Genomic DNA, 12,406 nt, shown 5'->3' with positions numbered 1-12,406 from the left:
GTCCTTATTTCTAAGATTTGTCCTTATTTTAAAGGGCTATGTCTTATAAAAGTTCGTTGTCCTTATTTCTATGAAATGTCCTTATTTTCAACAATTACTATAGTCAAGTCCCTGCTAAGTAAAAGTAAATCTAGACCAAAGCTGTCATGAGATGGACTAAGTATTTTCTACGAACAAGGAGTTTCTGGCCAAAATATTGCAAATGATATGTCATGACTCGTATAAATGCAAAGATTTGTTCAAAAACATTTGTTTCGCACACAAATTTAATTTTTCGGTTGTCCTTATTTTTGGTTTCAAGTCGATGGCAACCCTGGTGATAACATTATAACGTTGAGGCTTTTGTGGTTATCTGGGTAGAACATTTGTAGGCTTGTGTGGTTCCTATGGTCTTTACAAACCTTAAAAAACAATCTAGATTTTATAGCCATCTAGATCCCAAATTTTACATCTAGGCTCAACCAAAACTATCTAGATCTAGTTATAAAATGTCAAGAGTGGCAGCACTGCCCAAAAAATCTCACACAATTTTGTCCTATGCCAAGTCACACTATGTATAAGTATGTTACTTTCATTTTCTAATGACCTAATTTTGCCTTTTTTGCCAAAACATTGTTTGTTCCAGAACATTGAACGAACAGATAAATTCCTCACTAAGGCATTATTTTTCGTCATGGCTATGAAACACATTTAGCGCGTCCCATTTCAAAAAAAAACAATGAAGGGCACAATCGAGCGATTGTCCATTGAGAGCGCGATAGTGATACTTTCCTGAAGTAAAGCATTCAGCTTCACGTAATTTACGTGTAGAAGTCAGAAATTCTTGCCAAAAAGAAACAAAAATGCCATCATGCAACCAACAACATTGTTTGTGTTTACCGACGCTGTCGTCGCTACGGCTAATCGCACTCATTTTCTCTTGCCGGCGGCCCAGACAGTTCTACTTCACTGATGGCGGCCCAGACAGTTCTATTTCAATGTGTACATTGAACCTACATTTAAAGAACTTAAATACCTACGTCAATTTCCACCGGATTTCTAGTCTAAAATCCCTACACCTTCTACATCCATAAAGGGTAGATACCAATACATTTAAAGGCACCAGGGTGCAAATAAAATGTTAGCTTGTCGGGCAGTCTAGTGCACAAATGGACAGACTTGCTACACAAACAAAATTTGCTACAATTTCGTAACTGACGACTAAACAAGACTACTTCAATAAACTCAAACTTCACTTGATCATACATGCGTAAAATTCTGTAATAAAAACACACAGTACATTTATCGGCTCATTTATTTAGAATGTAGTTACGCCTCCACTGTAGTGGCTCTGGTGTAAATGACCTGTACAGAAAACAAAACATTTCAAATACTTTTAGTAGATGCTTGATACAAAACCAGAAATAGCCAAGCATACCTGTGAGCTATGTTTGGAAACCTGTTTGATGAGCCCTAAAAACAAACATTAATTAAATTAATTGCTTAAATTATTTAAGTCATGAGCAATAAATTGCTTTGCATGCATATATAAGGTCTGACAAGTCGCTGAAACTTCTTGGAAATTTACTTTAGGTGTCACCATAAATATTAGCACTCAACTCCAAAATATTGAAAATTTCGAAGTCAAATTTAAAATTTCATTATGGTTAACAGTTAAGGCATTTGACAAGGATAACTAAATTAACAAGGTTCTAAAAAGACAAATTCCATGTACGGCACTAGTGTTAAGGCGCTAGCGAAAAAACACATCTTTTAAGATGACAACATAAAATATTACTTCTATGATTCGAATGACAAAATGAAAACAAAAGCACGAAATCGTTACATAATATGTGATGATTTTTGTGCAATAAATTCACTTCCATGTCTAAAAACTTACCCTTGTTAAGCAATTCAATAAGCGCTTTTCGTGCAAGTGAGCCACGGACCTTTAGCCTTTCAGACACAACAGCTGGAGTGATAAGTTTGTAATTTGGAACCTTCAGATAAAATCATTATTGCTTTCTTTTCTAAAACTGGTAAGAAATATTTATCTACCAAATTACATTTTACATAAACACAATTTACATGCATATGTTTAGACCAGTGGTTCTTAACCTTTTTATAGCGGCCGAACCCCTACGATATTCTTCAGCCTTTGGTCGAACTCAAGTTACATCCTAAGTTTTTAACCCATTTTGTTTGGTGGGTCATAATTAGTTTTTGTTTAAACGTAGTGGCAACAGTTACTGTTTGTCATTTTGTTAAATTCTGACATCATAATACAAGCAACTTGTTTCAGGATTGCTTTGATTCCGGCAATTTTTAGTTTTTTCCCCAAATGAAGCATTGTATTTTTAGCATCTGACACTAACATGAAAAAGATGAAGTAATAAGTTTTTGCTGCCAACAAAATTTCGTTGTTTTTCTGCTTACGAACAACGCGAACAATGCTCTTTGTTACGTCAAAAAAAGAAAAGAAAACCTTAGTGCAGGGTTGCACAACCCTTTTGCTAGGACGGCCGCGTCGCAGGTTCTTATTTTACCAACGGCCTTGGTTTATATCATGTATTTACCATCTAATAGCGCCCAAAAAGCCCAGATTAATTTCTAGCTCGGTGCATAGATTGAGCTGCACAGCGAGGAGATTAGTGTTAAGTGTTTATGATTTCACAATCTATATTGTGATGCTTGTGATACCTGTTTTGTTCGCATTGTTGGCACACAATAGGCGTACAAAAAGTCTGACACATATGGTTATTAGGCTGGTAATACTCTTTTTTGTACCACAAAAACTGTTTAGAGCAGTTTAAAACACCCCTGCCTAAGTTTAACCTTCCAGTGTTTTGATATTGAGCAAATACAAATTGCCGTTTTTAGCGACTATAGACCCTAAAGTTTGACAAAAACGAGTATTTGTATTGTACTTCAAAAAGACCTTCGTCGAACCCCTGATTCGGCGTTGTCGAACCCCTGGGGTTCGATCGAACACCGGTTAAGAACCACTGGTTTAGACCTTCCTTGGGAGTAGATTTTTTACACTTTCGGTTTCGAATTAGCATCAGTTTATCCTACCTCCTTATACAGTTTGTCATATGTTCCTTTGTCAAACAAAACCAAGTTGTTAAGTTTATCGCGAACTTTTCCCTTGGACCACTTCTTCTTCTTTGCCTTACCAGAACCAGAAGGTTTCCCAGCCTTCTGGGAGGTTTTGCCTCCTTTCTGCTGTTGCTTGGGTGGCTGTAATAACAAATTAGTGGTTTAGAACAGAATCAAGTTGCATACATTCATTATGACATGAGAAAAACCTTTAATACAGTTTCAAATTTCAAACAATATCTCTGTTTAGAAGAACTATCTTATGCTATGCACTTATTTTATCACCTTTCGTGAAAACAACAACAATATAAGCCTTCACACAATAATCCTACTTTTGTGCTATCTTTATCTTGTGATGTGATTACCTTAACAAAACATACCACTGAAATATATTTAGGTGCAGCTACCTAAATATCTAATAAAGATGCGATCAAAGCAACGATAACCACGCATACATAAGTTTGCACTACGTAATAAGGCATAAACCCACCATCTTTGATTGAAACGCTTGGAAAGAACTTCACGTGCCGAATAGCCATCAAATAGATGTATAAAAATCGCAAGGTGGCGCCTCCTACAGAGATAAATTATTTTGTAATGGGAAATTTACAAATACTTTTTTGAATTTTTCAACAAAATCAGTCTACCATGCGCCTTTCAGTTAACTGTCCTAAAGTTTACGAGGCCCAGTAAATACTTTTTCTGACCATGGTGCACGTTTTAACGTTGCGCAGCCATTTCCGGGTTTGTAGGCTACTTGTTTTACTGCTATTGCGTCGTAATGTTTTTTTAGTTTATTTTGCAGAACTTCACAACGCATAGTCTACTTACATGACGCGGTGAACAAATTTCAAATAGAAGCATGAAGAATTTGCCTTTGGTAGGACTAGGAGTGTTCGATGTAGCCTAAGCCCGTTGCGACAAAAAAGATTGTTGCCCTAACGGCGTTCAAAAAAGTGCCTGAACTCACGAGTATAGAATATATCCGTTAAATCGTAAATCCCTGTATAATCATTGTATTCTCCACGACATATTGTCTCGGTAATGCTTTTAAGTAACGACGACGTAATAACTTTGGGATCGTCCAGGTACAAAAAAATCTTCTATCACTGGATACTATTGTTATCACTTACAAATTTAAAATCTTACTGTAAATCTTACTAAGATATTGTTCTTCGTCCTTTTCATTGGAAGGCCAGCAACACTGTTCTCGCAAAAAGCTATTTTTTACCGTACCGTAAAGGCACCTAAACTTACCTGAGTTTTAGAAAACACGATCATGTTTATAAAACATGCAACAGAAAAGAACAGAAAGACAACAAAAATGGTGTGCTGACCAAGGAGACAACGCCTTGTGGGGTTGCAATTCAACTTGGATTCAGAATTCGGTTACAGAAACGTACTAGAATGCGCAGAAAGTTGGAATACACAAGTTTATAAAGGCCAATAACACATTTAAACAGAGGTACATGATTTTCACTTTGGACATAAAACTGGTAAAAAAAATTAACTTATAAAACCGCAACTTCGTCTAACTTTTTCCAAATCCTCTTCTCGTTTCCGCAGAACCTCTTTCAGACGTTCAATTCTGCTGAGTGGCTGTGACTTTGTGTCTTTTTTACCTACCTTTTGTGGTGGCACCGTTATGCTATCTGGTTTTAAATCAGCTATTTTCGTTTTAGGTGTGTGGCAAGCTGCTGGGGTTTCATCATAGCTTGTGGTAGCGCGTTTTGTAGGAATGGCGTTGATTTGTTTGTTCGTTTCCTTCACTGCTGTAGTTTGATTTGTAACTTTTGATGCCGCTTCCTTTCGTTTCGAAGACCTTCGGATCGACAACGCCTTAGTGCAAACTGCTGGGGGAGATACTTCTGTTGCGTCTGGTAAACTTATAGATTCTGCTTTCTTTCTTTCCAAAACGCTTTGCGTTGGTAACTCATTTGTAGAAATATCGGTTGTGTCTGGTAAACTTACAGATGCTGCTTTCTTTCTTTTCGAAAATCTTTGCGTTGGCAAATCTTTAGTATTATTTACACGAACTGGTAACTTTTCAGATGCCACCAATTCTGTTGTTTTTTCTTGGGGTTTAGAAGGCCAATTCTCGCAATCCTGTAGGTCGGAAAGTTTTATTATTTTGTGTCGACAGCACGTTAAGGCTGGAACTCCAAACAATACTTGATGCTTTTTGTGACGACACATTTCAGCGTGATTTAGTATTTTTTGCAATCGCTCTGTTCGTAATGTTGGTTCATCGCCCCCCAAAAACGCACTCCAATCCAGTTTTAGTACGTGTTTCTGATCTATATGACGTAAACGCAGACGGTTCGCATTCATATCTTCATTTTCAAAAACCTTTTTTGTTCGTGTACGTTCACATTCCATCAAAAAATCTCGACTGTAATCCTCCGTTATGGCAACTTTCTGGTCAGCCAGGCTTGTAACGCTTAGAATCTGTGGCATATCGCGAGGTTCTTCCACTGTTGAACATTCTGGCACATTCACGTTAAGAACATGGTCTTTAGGACTGTATTGGTGTTCACTTCCAAACCCTGATTCAGGACTATTACAAGTTAGCATTCCATTGGCACATTCAGTTTCATTAGATGTGTCATTTTGAGGAGCAACATTTGTAGTTAGGTCATTAGAAAATTGATCTGGTTTTGAATCCAATCCGACTTCACTCTGTGATGAGGGAGAGGGGAGAGTTACCACTTTTACTTCAGAGTAAGAATAATGATCGAGCTTCCGAATGGTTGACAAAGCTGCCATATCAACATTGTCCTGGTCAGCTGTGAAATCTACTTTCCAAGTTTTGGTTTGCGATGTGGGTTGCAACATTTTTGCAAATTAAGTTAGGCACACTTTCAAGTTAATAAAAGTAAGTGCCATTGTATCTGTTTTTATTTTAAAGTATAAAAAGTGACTTCATGGCAGAATTAAAAAGTGTGAAAAACATGTACAAACATAATACCCTATGTGAAAAAATATTTCAATGATTCTTTTGAATAAAAAGGAACATTTTGACTAATAACCACTCACTGTAAAAACAACTACATAGCAAATATTCTTTATAAGAGTCTTTTCCTGCCACTTTCGCTGCTTTTATAAACATATGTGAGTTTGCCCATCTTTTTTACCAAAAAAACAACAAATCGTCAAACTTCAAACATGGTACATTTAAATATAATAGCTTGCCTGTTTACTGTTAAAATACTTTAAACCATAAATTAAACTTTTATTTGGTAATCACCATTTTCAGACATATAGAAGAAAGTTTTTTGAGCATTCTGATGTTTGTCAAAATAAACTTCAGAAGGTATAATAATACCTCTCATGGAAAATTTCAAATTTTATTTTACAAACTCAGTGATAAACAAATCCAATTATCATGCATCCAGAGTCCAGACCTATTACAACCAAATGATTGATCCTACAACAGACTAATTACCTAATGTGGGCAGAACAGATTATCGTTTACAATCAAACCTTGTACTGAACTACAAACAAAAGTTTTACCATTTTTTACTTTGTCAGTTTTTTCGTGTGTATTTAGGAAATTACCCATAGGTAGGGGTACCCTACATCTTCATCTGGAGGACATGTCCTTTTAAAAAAATAGATGTCTATACAAAAGCAGTACAAAAATGCCCAAACGTACTATTGTTTGCATTTTCTGTTTTTACTCAACACTTACATTACATTACAATACACCTAACCTTTAAAGAAAACACAGGTGGATTTTAAACATAGCAGTTTTGTGATGCCACAACAACTTCAGTATGAGTTGTGTGTTAATATAAAGCAATGCAAAGGTAAACTGGCATCCTAAATAGACAACGGTAAACTTTAGGGACTAAATTTTGCATGAAAAGTGCCAAGTTTTGATACTTCGATTTTCTTTGGTCATAAAGGTATAGGTTAATAATAACCACTGTTTTGATGTTAAAAATGTAATAAGCCTATCTATAGGCAAAAATTGGGCAGTAAGAAACATACACAAACAGTATGTAACATTTTTTAGGCATTTAAAAACTCAAAAGTATAGGAAATTAAAGTTATAGGTTATTTAAGTTTAACATATTATCTAAAATCTACTCCTGTAAGGCCCAACGCCAAACTATTTTTTTACTTCAATTCCAAGTTGTGTTAATAATAGCTAAACGTTACAAGTTTTGTGAGCTCAAAGCCTTTCAAAGGCTTTGATTTAATACATACACATACCACTAACACTACCACTAAGAACATTGCCCTCGTTATGTTGACCAACATCCGGGACAACCAGCCGCCATTAAAATCCATCGCAGATTCGCAGCTGTGCAGACGAAAAAACAATTTTGGAAAGTTCGATATTGTGTTAATTCATTTGTAAAACAAATTAATAGCTTCAGGTACATTATATTTAATTTTCAACAATACACTTCAAAAAAGTTTAAGCGGAAAAACACGTCTGTTGTTGACAACTTATAGATTGAATCGGTGTGATAGTTTCTCGGTTTGCAGACTTGTTGGAAACTTGCAAAGAGAAAACGGGAAAGCCTGCAATGCGAACTTGTTTTATTGCATGAAAAAAGATTGATAAGCGACTACCCGTCAAACTGTCAATGTCAGGTAATACCGTGCTTAGCGTAAAACTTTTAATAAACAAAACGTCAAGCCAAAAGTTATATCATCAATGGAATTGATTTGTATGATTATGATGGTAACATTAAAGGCTCATATTTTTTTTCTTAGTTTAGGGAGATCACTTCTCAGATTCTGTTTGTCAATGGGAATCAAATATGATGAAGCTAAGCTCACATACTGTGTGTACTATAGATGTGCTTTTAGGTCACAATTTTAAATTTCAGGGCTAAATAAACAAATACAATTTAAGAGAATTAAACCGATAATTTATGCTTTTACACCAAAGTCTATCAAAACTAGACAGCACAATAAACTATTTTTAAAAAAAAAAGGAATTTCCGAAGCCAATTGTCAAGAGTGCCTTTGCCCAACCTTATTTCGTGTATGGTCCAAATTTGTTGTAAAAAGCAACATGGTATTAAATTTTTATCTCATATTGAACTACTCTGATTACATGATTACAATTTTATTTAGAATTAAACGAAAAATAGAATTAAGATGGTGAATACCATTTTTCTAATTGCATGATTTGGCTTAGTACAACAGTTCAGTATTTCATAAATTTAAATAGAGTCTAATATTGGTGCAACTACAAACCAAAACTTCTAGTGTACTGTAAAATATGTGGAAATGGGACAATGGGAGAGTTTTTATGTTAATAGTCGGTGATGAGTCTCAAGGTTATAACCCCGTCACTACAAATTAAAGAGGTATACCACCGTCCTTAACCTCCCAAGCCCCTGGGCTTGTCAGGACCGGAGTCCTGGAATCTCCACACATGTGTCTTGCACTTCGGTTCGTTTGTTTATTGGAGAGAATGAGAAACAGAAGAAGAGAGCTCAAAAAGAGAAAAGATCGAAATAAACGAGTGCAGTTTTATAATACCCCGGAAAAAGGTGTTAAATCGTACACATGTGCTCTTGCGATTGGCTCTTGCACAAATTCCCACACAAAGCAGTGTCCAATCACAGCACGAGACAAAACATACGGTTAAAGCACATAAACACTTTTCTGCGACAGGAAATATTACAAAGTCCGAACATGATTTGTCAATACAGTGGGATTTGGTTGCTATACATTTTAACTTCCTCGCAGCCTTTGAGCTAGCGAGTCAAAACCGAGCTATTTTGGTAAACAAATATTGCAAAGTTTGCACAAATTATGTCGCAATCGCTACAAATGTTTATAAATCACATATGATAGGGTATAGAAGAATACTGCACTGTGTTTGGGGACAAAGTAAACAGTTTTAATAGGGCTAAAAAACAATACACACAAAAGGAAGCAGTAAGGTGCATTGATAAAATGAATCTTTTAATAGAAAATGTTGTGTACTCAATAAGGTTGTTTAGAAACAAGACATACAATGGTTATACATCAGTGGAAATGGAACAAGAAGCAGGAACAAAAGCAATATGATGCTAATACAAATGTTTGCAGACAAATTACAGTTACTTTTCATGCATTAAATAAGGTGCTAACAGTGTTTCACTGTCATCCGGCTTTTCATGATAAAGTTTGTTTTCCATTATGTAGTCAATCACCAAATCAGCCACAAGATACTTTATGCTGCTGCCTTTTTGGATAGCTCTGCGAATTTTTGTGGAGCTTATGTCATTTTGATTCCACTCTTGTACCACATGTATATGATCATTTAGTGTGCGAAGCAATTCAAAGCTTTGCACATATTTATGAGGTTGAAATTCTGGTCGTGAAATAACAACCAAGCCATGATTTTGGATGATACTGATTAAGTCTTCTTTTTTCCAAAGCCCTTCCACAGAAAATGATTGCAATACATCAGCACCACACAACAGCATGAGCTTGGTATTATTGTTTGCACAATTTAATGATGTAAAATAATGTTCAAGCACTTTGGCTGTCGGTGTCCACTCTTGCTGTTCACATTCCCAGGTCAAGACATCTAGCCACTTGCTTGTGGAAATTGCCATTTTTACCATTTCAATTCTGTGTGTGCTGAGGGCGAGCTCCTTTTTTCCATACTTATCAGAAACTGGAGACAGGTAGCCTTTTACAACATTCATTCTTTTGTCCAAAGATTGCAAATGGTCTCTTGCAATTTCAAACATTCTTAGGTGCTTGTAGGTTATTGGGTTGAAAGAACCACATGATATAAGAATGACATTCTGCGCTAAACTCATTGTAGGACAGATTTAAATTGTACTTCGTTTGCTTGCAAATGATGAGTAGCGTTCAACACTGTATCACAAACACAACGAAGATGAACATTGATAATTAAATTGTCCACTGACTGAGTGATATGTAGACGGGCGAATATCAATACACATACATGTTAGCCTATATAGCAGTGGTTCCCAACCTTTTTTTGTCGCGACCCAAATACTTTCCAAAATTTGGTTTTGTGGATTCTTGCGACCCATAAACATACATTCTTACTATTTCTTATGATTTTTGTTTGTAAATCAGGGAAGCTTTTCGAAAATTTCTGCGCCAATTTGAAAAATCAAACAAATAATATTCGTTTATGTTTAACCAACTTTGCTCTGGCTCAAAGCATTATCAGCCAGACAACGCTTAACAGTGATCTCACACAAACATTATGACGTCACAATCAGAATTAAACACCACGCTAAATTGTCATGAAATTATTATTGGGCAACAATTTATAGCCTTGGGAAATAATAAAATAACGCTACGAAGCGAAGCAAGGAGTAGATGCTTTTATTGCAACAAAAACAGGCGACCCAACAGAATTGTCAGGCGACCCATAGGTTGGGAAACACTGCTATATAGCATCAAACAACTCAATTAAGGTTTATTTTTTATTGAACTGTTGTTAATACTAGTACACCACATCAGCCGACCAAAGTTGCTGTGTTGAACTTTCTCAACCGCCGAGGTTGGTTCCTCCCGGCGAATTCGGTTGACAATAATGGCCGATTTTTTGGCTGCATGATTTTTACAAGAACGGTAAATCTGTATTTAAATATAGCGGTAAAGCTGTATTTAAATAAGTTTACAAAGTAATGCAAAACAGTACACTTTATACTTTAATGTACAATTGTACATAGTTTTAATGATTTTTGTGTGAGTAAAATACATCCGGTACAATTGACCACTAAGTGACGTTGAAGAGTTACATATGCTTGTTTGCCGCCTCTGGAAGACAATTTAGTTTAGCGGAACAGTGTATATGCATTTCAGGTTTTTCAAATCTGGTATATTTAGGCAAGTGAATGACATAAGGAGCAAAACTTCGTGAGTGTCTTTTGTAAATGGTTTATCTGGCGCCGGATGGTGGCGCCTTTCCTCTCTTTTACTTACAGCTCTTGCGGGAGTAAACTGTCATCTTGGGCGGTGTTGAGGTTGTGGTTTGTGCGTTTTTCTTGTTATTTAACTGTTTCGTGGCATAGGACGTAGTATACTTTATACCAGTGTTTGCTTTCGTAAAAAGAACGAACAGTGATTTTGCAGGTTAATGAAGTCCAGATACCTATGACTTTTTTTTCTATGTTCTAGCAACATAAACACAAGCGCTTTGCGTACTTTCGCTGTTGCTCCTATTGTAGTGATAGTTTAAACTACTGTTTTAAACTTGTTTGAAACTATTGTCATTTAAAATTAAGCTGCTGTTGTGCACATATACATTGAATCTTAGTGTTTAAGTAAGACACCATTTAACATTATAGCATTGCCAATGTAATTCTTCAATTGTTTGGGCATTAAAAATACAAAACAATAAGTAGATTGTTTGCCAGTTTGAAGGTAAAACAATGTCACACACTGTTACCAGGTCATGCAAAGTATGTTGATATGACTTCCCTGCATTAGTAGTAAAGTTGTGACAAAGTATGAAACTATTGTTTTGTTTGTAGAACACTTGCAGGCGATAGTTGCACTCATTATAAGATTTTTTTCACCAGACAGTCAGAACTCTCCCACATCCCACTTAAGTGTTGAGGCACAGTGGTTAAAAAAACAGTGGCTTAGACATTCAAGGACATATGTAAAACAAACTGTAACCAGTACAATAGCATTTATGGCAGCAGTTTAATGGTTCATCTAGTTTTATAAAGTTTGCTGAGGAGCTTGTAAAACACTGATGATGCTTTGAAAGCAAAATGCATTTTTTTCTCATAAAACAAATAAAATACAGCGACCGATTTAGTGGTTTTCACACTGAATTTTCTTGATCTAATTTTAATGACCCTGAAACTGAATCGCCGCAGCTGCTTTACTTACTTAAAAGGAGATGTCATTAACAAGAAAACATTTACTATGTGTGCTGGGTAGATTGAATTTTCAATTCAATATTATTTTTGCAAAAGATTCTGAGCATCTCTGTGAAGTGTTTAATTTTAATGGCAATGTAAAGTTATCTTAAACATCAAGTGCTCTTTGTCAAACCTGAAAGCACCCTTCAAACAACTCCAAAAATATTTGTTAATATAGCATTGAGATCATATGAGCATGGCAGATTTTCTTGCCTGTATGAGTGACTTTAATCTGCTCAGAGTTGTTATTAGGATCAATTGAGCACAATGCTTTTCAGCTGTGTTCTGTTTGATGTTGCGTGTGATACTGCCTGATGCAAGCCCTGATCTGTCAAATGTTTAAAGTTTGTGACAATAAACATTAATTTTGCTCAAAAAATGTTTAAGTTTAAAATAATTTTCAGGAATTGTTGTATAAGGGGCAGTTTTAAACAGACAGACCTAATTCAGTC

At 35.7% G+C, this 12,406-nt stretch overlaps 3 protein-coding genes across 3 annotated transcripts; all 3 read right to left on the bottom strand.

Moving 5' to 3' along the window:
* Nucleotides 1-1,276: 1,276 nt before the first annotated feature.
* On the bottom strand, nucleotides 1,277-3,801 carry LOC145237652 (small ribosomal subunit protein eS25-like). Its single transcript, XM_080100598.1, has 5 exons — nucleotides 3,569-3,801; nucleotides 3,055-3,219; nucleotides 1,880-1,979; nucleotides 1,418-1,452; nucleotides 1,277-1,344 (listed from the first exon to the last, which is right to left on the bottom strand). Exons 1-5 carry the CDS (start codon nucleotides 3,569-3,571, stop codon nucleotides 1,309-1,311), a joined length of 339 nt encoding a protein of 112 aa, XP_079956724.1. The 5' UTR covers nucleotides 3,572-3,801; the 3' UTR covers nucleotides 1,277-1,308.
* Nucleotides 3,802-4,340: 539 nt separating this feature from the next.
* LOC145237636 (uncharacterized) lies at nucleotides 4,341-6,078 on the bottom strand. Its single transcript, XM_080100579.1, has one exon. The coding sequence runs from the start codon at nucleotides 5,911-5,913 to the stop codon at nucleotides 4,585-4,587; it is 1,329 nt and encodes a 442-aa protein (XP_079956705.1). The 5' UTR covers nucleotides 5,914-6,078; the 3' UTR covers nucleotides 4,341-4,584.
* A 2,527-nt stretch (nucleotides 6,079-8,605) lies between these two features.
* LOC145237645 (nicotinamide/nicotinic acid mononucleotide adenylyltransferase 1-like) lies at nucleotides 8,606-10,632 on the bottom strand. The gene has a single exon (XM_080100586.1). The coding sequence runs from the start codon at nucleotides 9,858-9,860 to the stop codon at nucleotides 9,150-9,152; it is 711 nt and encodes a 236-aa protein (XP_079956712.1). The 5' UTR covers nucleotides 9,861-10,632; the 3' UTR covers nucleotides 8,606-9,149.
* Nucleotides 10,633-12,406: the final 1,774 nt, after the last annotated feature.

Source organism: Phallusia mammillata, chromosome 1 (assembly GCF_965637545.1).
Source record: "Phallusia mammillata chromosome 1, kaPhaMamm4.hap1.1, whole genome shotgun sequence".
NCBI lineage: Eukaryota > Metazoa > Chordata > Ascidiacea > Phlebobranchia > Ascidiidae > Phallusia > Phallusia mammillata.
Note: the sequence above shows the minus strand (reverse complement) of the source record. Positions and strands in the feature narration are given on the sequence as shown.

Excerpts from the sequence above, each read along its gene's own strand:
- LOC145237636 (XM_080100579.1), bottom strand. The coding sequence starts at position 5,913 with ATGTTGCAACCCACATCGCAAACCAAAACTTGGAAAGTAGATTTCACA.
- LOC145237645 (XM_080100586.1), bottom strand. The coding sequence starts at position 9,860 with ATGAGTTTAGCGCAGAATGTCATTCTTATATCATGTGGTTCTTTCAAC.
- LOC145237652 (XM_080100598.1), bottom strand. Across the intron at positions 1,453-1,879 it reads TATTGAATTGCTTAACAAGG|GGCTCATCAAACAGGTTTCC; the intron begins GTAAGTTTTTAG and ends GTTTGTTTTTAG. Across the intron at positions 1,345-1,417 it reads TTTCCAAACATAGCTCACAG|GTCATTTACACCAGAGCCAC; the intron begins GTATGCTTGGCT and ends TTTTCTGTACAG.